Raw genomic sequence first — 13589 nt, forward strand, 5'->3', positions numbered from 1 at the left:
AGGAAGTATGAACCAGGCTTTATGGTACCAACAGGAAAACGAAAGATCCTCAAAAATATTCAGATATACATACGATGAATGTTTGTTTAAATTTTTTCCAAACCAACTTCAGCTTTCGGGAAGAGATTGGTCTTAGGGGGTTACTCAGCATGGCGCTGATTACTATAGGATTCTGCGCATACGACCACTAGAACTACACCCTTTACTGGGAGCTGTTAGCAGAATTCTTGGGCCCAACAATAATTAAACATTTTTAGTTTTGTTTTTATTAATGCAACTTTTTGTTTGGATTTGTTGATGAACAGCTTTCAATTGAGAATGAGGAACTCCAGCATCAACACCGGGCAGCTAGAGACGCTCAACTCTCTCTCACCAAAGAGGTTAGTTTCTTTCTTATCTACCGAGCTACGGGGAATTTAAAGTTGGAAGGATAAAAGGGCTGAGATGAAAAATGAGTTTTGGAGAGGTTCAGTCAACCTCATTCATCAAATAAAAAACTAGAAGCCCTTTTCTCACTGTTCGTAAAATTGTAGGTCCCATTTATTGTGTAATGCACATATAAAAGAACCCAGGGGTGGATTTCACAAAGAGTTAAGACTAGTCTTATCTTGAGACAGGACCAGTTACGCGTCCTAACTTAGAACTATCCATGCAATTTGTATATCTCCTAGGACTAGTCCTAAGTTAGGACTAGTCCTAACTCTTTGTGAAATCGACCCCAGTGCACTTATCGTAAAGAGAAGGGGTTCTCCCCGGTGCTCCTGGTTTGATTGGCTGCATGTTGCACCAAAGCACTTTGTAAACCATTACATGGTGCTATAAAGGAAAAATGTTCTTACTTTAATAACATAGCTCCACATACCTTGCAAGAAAAAATATTGAATGTTGGAGCGCCATGAGCATCACTAACTGACAGATTTGAGTGCTAAATAAGAAGCTATAATTATTATTTGTGATTTGTGAATGTAATTTTAGTGACTCTTTTTAAATTCTTTATGTATTGTTATGCTTATATATCTGCCCCTGGCCCTATTGTTAACTTGTTAAGATTGTTTGCTATCTGTAATATATAGTTGCTAATTTTTTGTTATTGTTGTAAAGTGCTTTGAGGCCATGCATAAGGCGCTATTTAAATGGTTTTTATTATTATTTTTTATTATTTATTATTATTATTCTAACAGTTGCAAGAGACCAAGGATAAGTCAGACGAGTACTTCAGCATGCTAGCCGAGGCAAGGGGTGAAGCAAAGGAAATCCACCGCCGTTCTTTGCCTCAGGGGAACGTCCACGTACCTGGTTATAATATCAATCCGCTGCCTGTATTCCCTGCAGTAAGTTGAACCTCAACAATATTTGTTTCCCCATTTTAAGATTGTTTAACAGAAAACCCCTTGCCTTCTATTCGGGGCCATGGGTTTGAATCTCACTCCAGTAGTACAGCTCTATTCTGTGTAACTTTTCAATCTTGCGACTAGTTGTAATATATTTATTTCTCACTGCCCCGTTCTATTTTACTTTTGTTGCTTGCGCTTAATTGTAACATATTTATTTCTCACTGCTCTATTCTATTGTACTTCTATTTCTTGCCATTATTTGATAAATATTTGTTTGTCACTGCTCTATTTTATTGATCTTTCATTTCTTGCCAGCATTTGATATTTGTCACTGCTCTATTTTATTAAACTTTTATTTCTTGCCAGCATTTGATATTTGTCACTGCTCTATTTTATTAAACTTTTATTTCTTGCCAGCATTTGATATTTGTCACTGCTCTATTTTATTAAACTTTTATTTCTTGCCATTATTTGATATTTGTCACTGATCTATTTTATTGAACTTTTATTTCTTGCCATTATTTGATATTTGTCACTGCTCTATTTTATAGAATTTGTTTCTTGCCAGCATTTGATATTTGTCACTGCTCTACTCTATTGAACTTTTATTTCTTGCCATTATTTGATATTTGTCACTGCTCTATTTTAAAGAATTTGTTTCTTGCCAGCATTTGATATTTGTCACTGCTCTATTTTATTGATCTTTTATTTCTTGCCATTATTTGATATTTGTCATTGCTCTACTCTATTGAACTTTTATTTCTTGCCATTATTTGATATTTGTCACTGCTCTATTTTATTAAACTTTTATTTCTTGCCATTATTTGATATTTGTCACTGCTCTATTTTATTGATCTTTTATTTCTTGCCATTATTTGATATTTGGCACTGCTCTATTTTATTGATCTTTTATTTCTTGCCATTATTTGATATTTGGCACTGCTCTATTTTATTGATCTTTTATTTCTTGCCATTATTTGATATTTGTCACTGCTCTATTCTATTGTTATTTTATTTCTTGCCATTATTTGATATTTGTCACTGCTCTATTTTATTGATCTTTTATTTCTTGCCATTATTTGATATTTGGCACTGCTCTATTTTATTGATCTTTTATTTCTTGCCATTATTTGATATTTGTCACTGCTCTATTTTATTGATCTTTTATTTCTTGCCATTATTTGATATTTGGCACTGCTCTACTCTAATGACCTTTTATTTCTTGCCATTATTTGATACATATATTATTTGTCACTGCTCTATTCTATAGAATTTGTTTCTTGCCAGCATTTGATATTTGTCACTGCTCTATTTTATTGATCTTTTATTTCTTGCCATTATTTGATATTTGTCACTGCTCTATTTTAAATAATTTGTTTCTTGCCAGCATTTGATATTTGTCACTTCTCTATTCTATAGATTTTGTTTCTTGCCAGCATTTGATATTTGTCACTTCTCTATTCTATAGATTTTGTTTCTTGCCAGCATTTGATATTTGTCACTGCTCTATTCTATTGTTATTTTATTTCTTGCCATTATTTGATATTTGTCACTGCTCTATTTTATTGAACTTTTATTTCTTGCCATTATTTGATACATATATTATTTGTAACTGCTCTATTCTATAGAATTTGTTTCTTGCCAGCATTTGATATTTGTCATTGCTCTACTCTATTGAACTTTTATTTCTTGCCATTATTTGATATTTGTCACTGCTCTATTTTAAAGAATTTGTTTCTTGCCAGCATTTGATATTTGTCACTGCTCTATTTTATTGATCTTTTATTTCTTGCCATTATTTGATATTTGTCATTGCTCTACTCTATTGAACTTTTATTTCTTGCCATTATTTGATATTTGTCACTGCTCTATTTTAAATAATTTGTTTCTTGCCAGCATTTGATATTTGTCACTTCTCTATTCTATAGATTTTGTTTCTTGCCAGCATTTGATATTTGTCACTTCTCTATTCTATAGATTTTGTTTCTTGCCAGCATTTGATATTTGTCACTGCTCTATTTTTTTGAACTTTTATTTCTTGTTCTTTGTATTTCCGTAATAACTTGCATTTCACTGTACCTACTTGAATATAAATTACATTTCTATTTGATTGATTCCTTTTCCCCATTTCTTCAAGATTAACAAAAACTTTCCTAAAGCTATATATTTCTGCAGGCTTATTTTTCTCATTTTTCGGCTGGTGTAATTTTTGTGGAACTATCTTTAAAAATTTCATTTTTTTCTCTGTATTTATATATATATACATATATATATTTTAGTACTGATATAGTAATTGTTTTTAATTATAGTTTTTTTTATATACTTTTATCTTTTTGTTGTTGAAATTTTTAATGCATATCTGAAGGTATTTTTACTATGTAACTTATAAACAATTAAATTATTACTATAGCATATGCCTAACGAATACGATTTAAAAAAGAAATCAAGCAACAAAACCTCTCAAATAACTCAATGACTGTTTTGATGTATTTCTAGGATTCCTTGGCAGCTGAACTTGTAAACTCAGTGGAACAGGAACTTGTCGGAGGGGACCCCACAATAAACAGAAGAGGAAATAAGAGGTATGTTATTCTTGTTCAAAAATGAAAATTTGTCAGCATTTTGTTGTTGGAAGTTTGGTCTTAAGATTTGATGACATGGCTTAGGACAGTTTGTCTGTATTTGGTTTCACTTCATAGGACACATTAACGCATAAAACTCTGACTCGACACGCAGCGACAATCTTATAATATAAACTGGCATTTGAGATTCTGTGCATAATGGCAGTAGTCATGTCAACATGCCAAATTATATGTATTCAAGTTTTTTTTAGTAGATGGTTGAGATAATGTGGTTCACTTTCTATATTTGTTGTACTTAACGTTCTGTATATTATGCTCTCACCCTTTTAGATTTCTGTAAATTTGTTATTTTGTATACACTTCTTATAGTTATCATGCCATTAACTTACTTGTTTTTATTCTACTAACAGGCAAGACAAAACTCATGTTGTTTCATGACAATAAATTCTTGGAATCTTGAATCTTTGAATTGACACCACTAGGGAACATGATCACCTTTCTATATATGTTATATTTTAAGATCTGTATATTAGGTATATCCTGTGTATTTGTATTGTTGTTGTCTATTGTTGTTATTTCTTCACTTGTATTTATTTTCCTTTTACACAGTGAAGACAAATATCATGCTTTTTATCTCGACAGTAATGATTTTTAATCTTGGTCTTGAATTGACACCACTAGGCAACGCGATTGGAGATAATGCATGGTCAACTTTCTCTATTTGTTGTCTTTTAATTTTAGTATATATTCAAAAATTTGTTATTTTGTAGTTTTGTTGTCTGTTGTTTTTATTCCTTCACTTGTATTTATTCTCCTTAAACACAGTGAAGACAAATTTAATGCTTTTTATCACGACAATAAATATTTTTACTTTTGATTTTTGAAATTTTACCCCACCAGGGAACAAAATAAGAACATCATGAAGACGGTCAAGAATGTAAATCGTTTTGCTACCAGCCAAGCCCCGTCGGAGTACAGTATCGACATGTATGACAGCAGCCGTCGAACCTCTCCAGGTGGCTCAACAATGTCCATGGCTGGTTCCAATCGCAGCGGGACACCGATGAGTGAACAGTACGAGGGTGACAATGAGTCCAATAACAGCCCCTCTGGGTGAGTGGAAAGACTTGTGGGAGTGTACCCTGGGGTCTTTGCTGTCGATTTCGCAGAATATTTTTGCAAGTGCATATGTCGACTTGCGCAACATTTATTACTTAAAGGCAGTGTACACTATTTGTACTGACTCAAAATAATTATGAGCACAAAACCTCACTTGGTAAGGAGTAATGGGGAGAGGTTGATAGTATAAAACATTGTGAGAAACGGCTCCCTCTGAAGTGAAGTAGTTTTCGAGAGAGAAGTAATTTTCCACAAATTTGATTTCGAGACCTCAGATTTAGAACTTGAGGTCTCGAAATCAAGCATCTGAAAGCACACAACTCTGTTTGACAAGGGTGTTTTTTCTTTCACTATTATCTTGCAACTTCGACAACCAATTAAGCTCAAATTTTCACAGTTTTGATATTTTATGCATGTGTTGAGATACACCAAGTGAGAAGACTGGTCTTTGACAATTACCAATAGTGTCCAGTTCATAATTGAATGTGATACCATTTTTGATGTCATAATTTCGCGAGGAACAATTCGCAACAGTTGAACTGCGAAAACAACTGGGCATACCTGAAGTTGTACACCACTAACGTGAGAAATCTTGCACAAGTAGACCATAGTTGCATTAAGTTTTGTGAAATTGTCTGCTAGTAAGTGTATAAATAATGGAAACACAACACTTGATTAATTTGTGAATATTTCAAGGGCTCTCCTCAGGATATAAAAAGAAAATTCATAAATAAATTAACATAGAAAGCCAGGTCTGTCATATCACAGTAATTTGTTTTCCCGATGTCAATGGGGGTGTGGGGGTGCTCCCTTGCCCCTGAATGATGTTGAACAGAATGATATGGGAAAAAATACTATAGCACATGAGGTAGTAACAGTGTCCTGCAGTCTAAGCAGAAAAAATTAAGAACTCTCCAGAGGGTCAGTCTACTGGTCAAGTTGAAAGGCCTTTTAACTGAGCCTTGGTTTTGTTTTTGCTTTTGGTAGCTCATTTAACCAACTGGGTCGCCCCGGCATCCCTGGATCCAATGATCTTGAAACGGCCCCTTGGGCTCCCTTGCCAACAGTCTAAATAGAAACAAAGTCGGAAGAGATATCAGTGGGTCCATCCACTGGTCAATATTCAAGGCCTTTAACTAATGCTTGGTTTTGTTTTTCTTGCTGTTCGTAGCTCATTTAACCAACTGGGTCGCCCCGGCATTCCTGGATCCAACGATCTTGAGACGGCCCTCCGTCGTCTCAACCTCCGCCGCCAGAACCTACATGCCGAGGAGAAGTACGCAGAGGAAGAGAAGCTCCACCTTCATGACGGAGACGTCGGGACCGGAGGCTCCCAGACTCCGACCTGCCCTACACCGGGTAGTATCTGGTCAACGGAGAGCTTCGCTGGGCTGCCTTCCATGGGCGGGCATGCCTTCAGGTCCTACATGCCGGAGAAGTTACAGATTGTCAAACCAATGGAAGGTAAGAGGCTAGCCTGTACACCAGATTGATAAAGCTGTTTACCGCTTTACCCTTTGGTGCACAAATTAATTTTAATGTTGTAAGAAAAAACACATGTTCAATCCATGTTTTACTTGAAAATTTGCAATAGCGGCCGTTGAACATCGCATCAAATGAAAGCTCAACAACCGCTCTAAACAACTGAATGAGGGTGATCTATAAAGGTGTTGTAGTTTTTAAGTTATGACCGTTTATCAAAGTCCAATGCGAACGTGTTTTGGTGGTCTCTAGCGACCGCCTTGTGCACCAAAGAATTAAGAAGATTTTTGTGCTTGCTAAGGCATATCGTGCATGGACAATATAACAATAATTATAACTTGTTTTTTATACAGCGTATAATCTATAGCCATGAATGTAAACACGCCAATTTAAGTATTTTTAACTTCTGTCGTGTATTTTGTGAAATTTTTAATAAACCTTAATGAATTGAATTGAATTGAATTGAATCTCAAGTCGCTTATTAGTATTTTTTTTAGAAAGTATTTTTTTAAACTGTTTTGAAGTATGAGACCAATTTAAGGGTTTACATGGTGCTGCGGTGCATTTAGCAGTAACTGACCAGGACTTGACCCCACACTCTGCTGATCATAAACACCAAAGCTTTAGTCCAGTGCACTTGACCAGTCGACCGTGACATACCACATTATTTGAAAGGCAAATTAATAAGCAAAAAACTTTGTTGTGCTCTAAAAAAAAAACTATTCTGTGTAATAATACAAGTTTATAAAATTGGCCTCAAAACACAAGGGATACTGTTGTGTAGGAAATGGTGCTTCATGCTGAAGTGGTCAAACATGTTGGTCATCACCATTCATGCATGACTCAAGCACAAGAGGTTAAAACGAGACAAGAGCTTAAAGACACTGGACACTATTGGAAATTATCAAAGACCAGTCTTCTCACTTGGTGTATCTCAACATATGCATAAAATAACAAACCAGTGAAAATTTGAGCTTAATGGGTCCTGGAAGTTGCAAGATAATAATGAAAGAAATAAACATCCTCGTCACACGAAGTTGTGTGCTTTCATTGCTTGATTTCGAGACCTCAAATTCTAAATCGGAGGTCTCGAAATCAAATTTGTGGAAAATTACTTCTTTCTTGAAAACTATCTTACTTCAGAGGGAGCCATTTCTCACAATGTTTTATATTACCAACCTCTCCCCATTACTCAGTATCAAGTGAGGTTTTATGCTAATAAGTATTTTGAGTAATTACCAATAGTGTCCCCAGCCTTTTTAAACTGTAATGTTTTCATTCATTTCAGGTTCGTTGACGTTATACCATTGGCAGCGTCTAGCGCAACCCCACATGGCCAGCATGCTTGATGTCAGGCCAGGGGTGATGGTCAAAGGGTTTCGGGAGCTGGAGAGAGACCCTGCTCTGTATTCCATGGATGATGTGGAGGACGATGGACAAGTGTGTGGTAAGAAATCTCACAAAACTTTGTTTGTGTATTTTTTTTAAAATGTTTTAAACCTTTTGTATTTTATTTTGAAATCTTTTGAGAGATTCCATGAAAGTTTATATTTTGGGGATTTTTTTTGTTAAGTCTTCGAGTCACTTTAAGTTAGTTGCGTTATGATTTAGCAACCTGTGTGCCCATTTGGCTGCTGGTGCTGCATGCTCCTAAGAAATTGACCCTTTTCATGAAACATGCTAATTACATTCACTCATGCGTACAGATCCTGTGGCAAATGCCATAGAGTTTTGCACTTGCTAAGCAGTTGCACAATCGAGTCTCTGTCATGCACCTATTACCGCGTACAAAACAGCATGAATGTTCCCTCATTTTGCAAACCAAAATGTTAGTACGCACGCGCTTTGTGCAATTTACATTATTTCATGAAAAGGGTCCATTGAGATGGTTCCAGGGTTGCTTAATGAACAAGAATAGTAATAACGTTAGACGCTTTGATATTAAAAGCCTCTAATAAGTGCCTGTTATTGTGTCAAAAAGGATTTCTTTGTATTTCTCTGAAGGGATAGTACTGGTATGAGATTCATAATTATTGAGCTTTTAGTCTGAGCAATTAGTTTCCAAGTAATTAACCTGCACAGTACTTTTTGCCTTTTTGTGTTATGAGACAATTTAAAACTCACAACTACAACTGTCAAATTTGCCCAACAGAGCGTACATGTGTACCCAGCAAGTGCTTTGTGAATACATGCAGCACATACACCTACACAACAAGCACCATTGGTCTACTGGATAACACGCTACTCACGGCAAGGTAAGAGTGTCACAAATCTGTATCAAACTCTGCTTCTTTATGTTTAAGATTATTGAACAGAATTGTTGGAGCTGACTAGATAGTCGTAGACAGTGTTTATGTTTTATTCAATAACAACTATCATGTGGGTAAAACTCAAAATGAACATTATTTATCTCGATGCAAATTTAACTTCTATAATATCATGTAGTTTGTTTTGTTTGAGGTAGTGACGAATTGAATAAAGATTATTATTATTTACCACTCCCACCTTATTTAACAATTTGTTTTGCAATCTCCACATTTATCTATACAGCAATAGAGGCCCCAGGATGTCCGATTCCTACAACATCACCACTAGACCCATTGCTGCCAAAACCTTCAGTACCAATATGGGACTGGCCCAAGTGCTGAAAGAACGAGATGTGGATAACGAGGCAGAACCCAAAGTGCTGACCAAAGTAGAGGCAGCTGCCATCAACCCAGCTGGGGTCAATGCCGGCTTGAACATGTTCGGAGTTCCATCGAGTGGGCCGCTAAAGAGCGCATCAGAAGCAAAGCGAGAGACACAAGTCAAAACAGAGGAAGTAGAACCCAAAGGGATGCATCGAATCTCCAGTCGCATCTTCTCCCGTTTTGCTGTGCCGGTACGCTCCAGGAACATCACGGACGCCTTGGATCCCGAGACCAAAACCCGCCTAATGGAGAAGGTTAAGAAGATCCGTGCCGAGAAAGCAACGTCCGAAAGAAGGACGCGGACTCTCCAGCGACAACCTAGTATACCCAGTGTACGCACAAGAGATACTGTCATGAGCCCTGTTAGAACACCCAAGATCCCAGCGTCAGCTTCGGCACCCATTGGGCTGGCACCCAAATCAGGGACGTCCTGCATGGGCTTGGAGGGTGCAGTTGGTGGGTACAGCCCACCAGGCGCCTTCGGGGCACAAGGGGGAACAATCCACAAAGCGAATGCCACCACCGATCCTGAACCCAAGGCCCACAGGAAGCTCTTTGTTTCTGATGATTCCGGAGTTGAACTTGGATTCGGCGGGATGACGCCAGGACCACCTTCGACTGTTTCAAATGCTCCATTCTTGACTTTCACTGGGACCGTTTCCAGTAACCGCAATATACCATGCGCTGATGTTCTTGGCTTAGGCTTAAGGTCTTCGAGCTCCACTTCCTGTGGTAGTTCATTCAAACCACAATACCCTTCAAAATATGAAAACTCACAGGGTTCAACTGGAGTTGGTCTAGGTGCCCTCATCTCCGCAGAGACTGTTTCTTATTCCCCAAAACAGTTCTCCAATTCTGGGAGCTACAGCGTACCGAGCTACAATCCCGGCTTGAGCTCCTTCAGTTCCACAACAAATGTCTACAGTTCTGCCAAACTGTACGGCTCCCACGGTAGTGGGGCTGGCGGCCCATCGAATTATGCTCCACAGGGTTCCCATGGGGTTGGCTTGGGTGCACTAGCCACCCCAGAGACAGTTTCTAGTAACCCCAAGCTTCCTTCAGGAGGAGGTCATAGGTCAGGTCAAAGCACAATGTCAATGTCGTCAATGTCTTCAATGTCGTCTGGTCAACATGGTCTAGCATTGCTATCGTCGTCATCACAATCATCGAGTTTAAAACCTCGTAGCTCTGTCATGCCCATCACCAGTTTCAATTCCTCTCCGACACCTAATCCGCATGTTCCAGATGTTGGGCTTGGGTCTATCTTGGGGACGTCATCCCGACCCACCGCACTACCCCTTGGAAATGGCAAGAGGGGAGATGAAACTCCCAAAGAGGGATCCGGGGTGCCGCAGGGTTCGACTTTGGGACCTACTAGCCCCATGTCAGTGTTTGTCGGGAATCTCTCGGCATTAAAAGGTTTCCGTAAACCCGGCCCAATGCTATAACAAAGAGTGTCATGCGTAAAGCAATAAAGTAGTTTTTAGTCTTTAAAAAAGCTATGCATCTGTGGATTGGAATAAATTATTATTGAAAAAGAAAAAACCCACAACAACAACAGTTGAATGCTTGAATAATAATGCTGAATGTATAATTTACTATCTGTAATAATTATTGATGTCGTGCAGTGTTCAGTCAAACTGAAAAAATATTACCTAGTTGACCCCAGGAAGGTACAGCCCCAAAGACGTGTTATTGTGAAGTATTTATTACTGATTTTTCAGTAACTGGTTTTAAAACTTTCATTTTGATTTTAAATGTACATAGATTTAAAAGATGATAATAATTCCACGTCCTAATACAGGACTTGGAATCATTACCCAAGGGACAAGGGTCACATTTGGGGAATAAATGTTGATGTGATTTTTTTTTTTTTTAATGCAGGATTTCCCAAAAAATCCTATTCAGCCTTCAAACTTACTTGAAAGAAGTAAAGCAGTCACCAAAGGGAGGAAGAAATAGTTGACATTTTTGTCCAAACCTGTGGTCCACTTTAGGACTCTCTCATCTGTTAAACCTACAAATTCTCAATTTCTTGGCCAAAGAAATGATGCACAGAGTCTGTAAACCTCCTGAGTTGTAACACCTGGGATGTTTTGGATCTAGAAAAGGGAGGAGCCCAGGTGTGGATTCTACAAAGATAGTCCTTAAGGACTAGTCCTAGGAGTTGTTAGGAAACCTATAAAAAGGTTATTCGTAGTTAGGACTCGTCCTAACTCGAGATAAGACAAGTCTTTTACTTTGTGAAATCCATCCTGGGCCAGCAACCCATTTTTCATGAGTTTTCACAATCCTCAAATCTCATCCCTGCTTGATGCACATGAAGGCTAAAAGGCAGCGTTGAGAGTCTTACAACGTTTTCTGAACAAATTTGATGGCAGAAACAGGAGTGTTTATGTTAATCTGATTCCTTGCTTAAATGATCAGTGCCACGCAATTTGGTGCTAAGTTAAAGATTTCAACTACACCCACAAAAAAGCAAATTATCAAAATGTGATGCCATATAAAAGATGAGTCGTTCAATTCTGGTATTGTTTAATACCAAGTTTATTTATTTATTCTTAACAGGAAAATACTCTTTTTAGATATTATGAAAAGAGTGAAAATAATAAGTATTGAATTATGGGTATGATGGAGTTGATTATTCTATAGATGAATATAGAAATTAAATTTTTATAATTTTGTTTTTAAATTTGATACCTCAGGCTGCCTGAATTTTAACGATTCTTAAAGTGCAATATAAGTTTAATTTTATTTTTGTTTTACCTCTTTGCGTTTGGATTGTGTTGTGACTTTTTCGGTTTACTTTCAGTTGTGAAAACTGTTTTTGAGTGAGTGTTGGTTTGAGTTTGATGATTTATTTTGATATCAATTCAGAACAAAATTGATGATTCTGATGTGATCCATGTGTGGAGCTTTCATGACAAATATCAGGATGTTTTTTTTTCTCTTCAAAATTCAGGTAAATAAATGTCCTTCGATTATCTTTAAAGGGAGGGTATACCTTTAGTAATTTCTGCAAAAAATTAATATCCATAAAAACTAAAGCCCGGTTCATACTTCCTGCGTATGCGAATGCGAAGCGAATTTGACGTAAATTTGACGTCACAACCCTCCTTTCGCAGCAATATTCGCAAGTGAGTTGAGCAAAGTTGAACTGCTGCAAATTATTTGTTGCGAATTTGTGACGTCAACATTCGTATCGCATTCGCATTCGCAGGAAGTATGAACCGGGCTTTACTTGGTAGGAAACTCTGCAGCTAGTTCCGATAATGCGTACCATTTTGAAAAACAATTCTCTCCTAAGGAATGTAGCTAAAGAGAACGTTTCTCAGATGGTGCACTAATTTCATGGATATAAACGCTACAGAATTTTGGCAAAAACTTAATGCCAACACATTTTTACCTGAAATTTTTACAAATAAAAATACTGTTTATGAAAACTCTTACATTAAACAATGGAATGGTTCCCAAAGGCATACTTTGCCTTTAATTTTAAGAAACAACGATATTGAAATATTCAGACCCAATATCATTGAGCCTCTGACGAGAAACCGTGCTTTGCAAAGTGATTTGTTTACCCAAATCAGGAGGGGACCAGTTACACAAATATCCTTTGGCAGTCAGACCAGTAATGGCTTTTTCTGCAAAGCAGCATAGTTCTATTTTCAAAGTCCCTAATATTTTGTTCTGTTTGAGCAGTTGATTGAAAGTAGGTCAAGTGGCTTGGTCTATGGCTATGGCTTGGCTTCCAATCATCAGTGTTGGATTGGTTTGCATTTTGCACAGTTAATGATGCTAAGGTTAAAATTTCATGGAGGAATACAGGCAGAGAAATAGAGCTCAAAACAATTTTGTTTATGGAAAATTAGTCAAAGTACTATGTATCGTTGCCTGTTCCTGCTTATTTTTTTCCTAAATTCTGCAATATTTTCTACTAAAGCAGTTCTACCGCACAAAAATATATGCATTAAGTTAAAAGAGAAAATATTTTGCTAAACAGAAATGGGTTACCAGCCAAAATACCAGCCAAGGGTGAGTGGCGACATTATCTACCTGTTAAATGCTTCAATGTAGTGTTATTTGTTTGTCTGGGGTTTGTCAACCTGAATCTCATTTAACAAAAATGCAAAAAAAACATTTACAGTATTTGTTTCTGAAATGATAGATGGACTTGAACAAGTTTAATTTTAATCAAAAGTTTTTTTTTTTTATATAGCTTTTTTATTTTATTATAAAGGCAGTGGACACTATTGGTAATCACTCAAAATAATTATCAGCATAAGACCTCACTTGGTAACGAGTAATGGGGAGAGGTTGATAGTATAAAACATTGTGCGAAACGGCTTCCTCTGAAGTGACGCAGTTTTCGAGAAAGAAGT

At 37.0% G+C, this 13589-nt stretch overlaps 1 protein-coding gene across 5 annotated transcripts in view; it reads left to right on the forward strand.

Annotated features, from left to right (window-relative positions):
* The window catches only part of LOC117291454 (trafficking kinesin-binding protein 1-like), a 53988-nt gene extending 41721 nt beyond the window's left edge, over window positions 1-12267 (forward strand). For all 5 annotated transcript variants that reach the window (XM_033773146.1, XM_033773147.1, XM_033773149.1 and 2 more), the window contains 8 exons: window positions 306-380; window positions 1182-1331; window positions 3831-3916; window positions 4817-5029; window positions 6207-6499; window positions 7806-7964; window positions 8670-8772; window positions 9068-12267. In XM_033773146.1, the coding sequence (XP_033629037.1) occupies window positions 306-380; window positions 1182-1331; window positions 3831-3916; window positions 4817-5029; window positions 6207-6499; window positions 7806-7964; window positions 8670-8772; window positions 9068-10655 (2667 nt within the window). In that variant the 3' untranslated portion in view covers window positions 10656-12267. The remainder of the gene's footprint in view (window positions 1-305; window positions 381-1181; window positions 1332-3830; window positions 3917-4816; window positions 5030-6206; window positions 6500-7805; window positions 7965-8669; window positions 8773-9067) is intronic.
* Window positions 12268-13589: the final 1322 nt, after the last annotated feature.

This window comes from Asterias rubens, chromosome 6 (assembly GCF_902459465.1).
Source record: "Asterias rubens chromosome 6, eAstRub1.3, whole genome shotgun sequence".
Classification (NCBI taxonomy): domain Eukaryota; kingdom Metazoa; phylum Echinodermata; class Asteroidea; order Forcipulatida; family Asteriidae; genus Asterias; species Asterias rubens.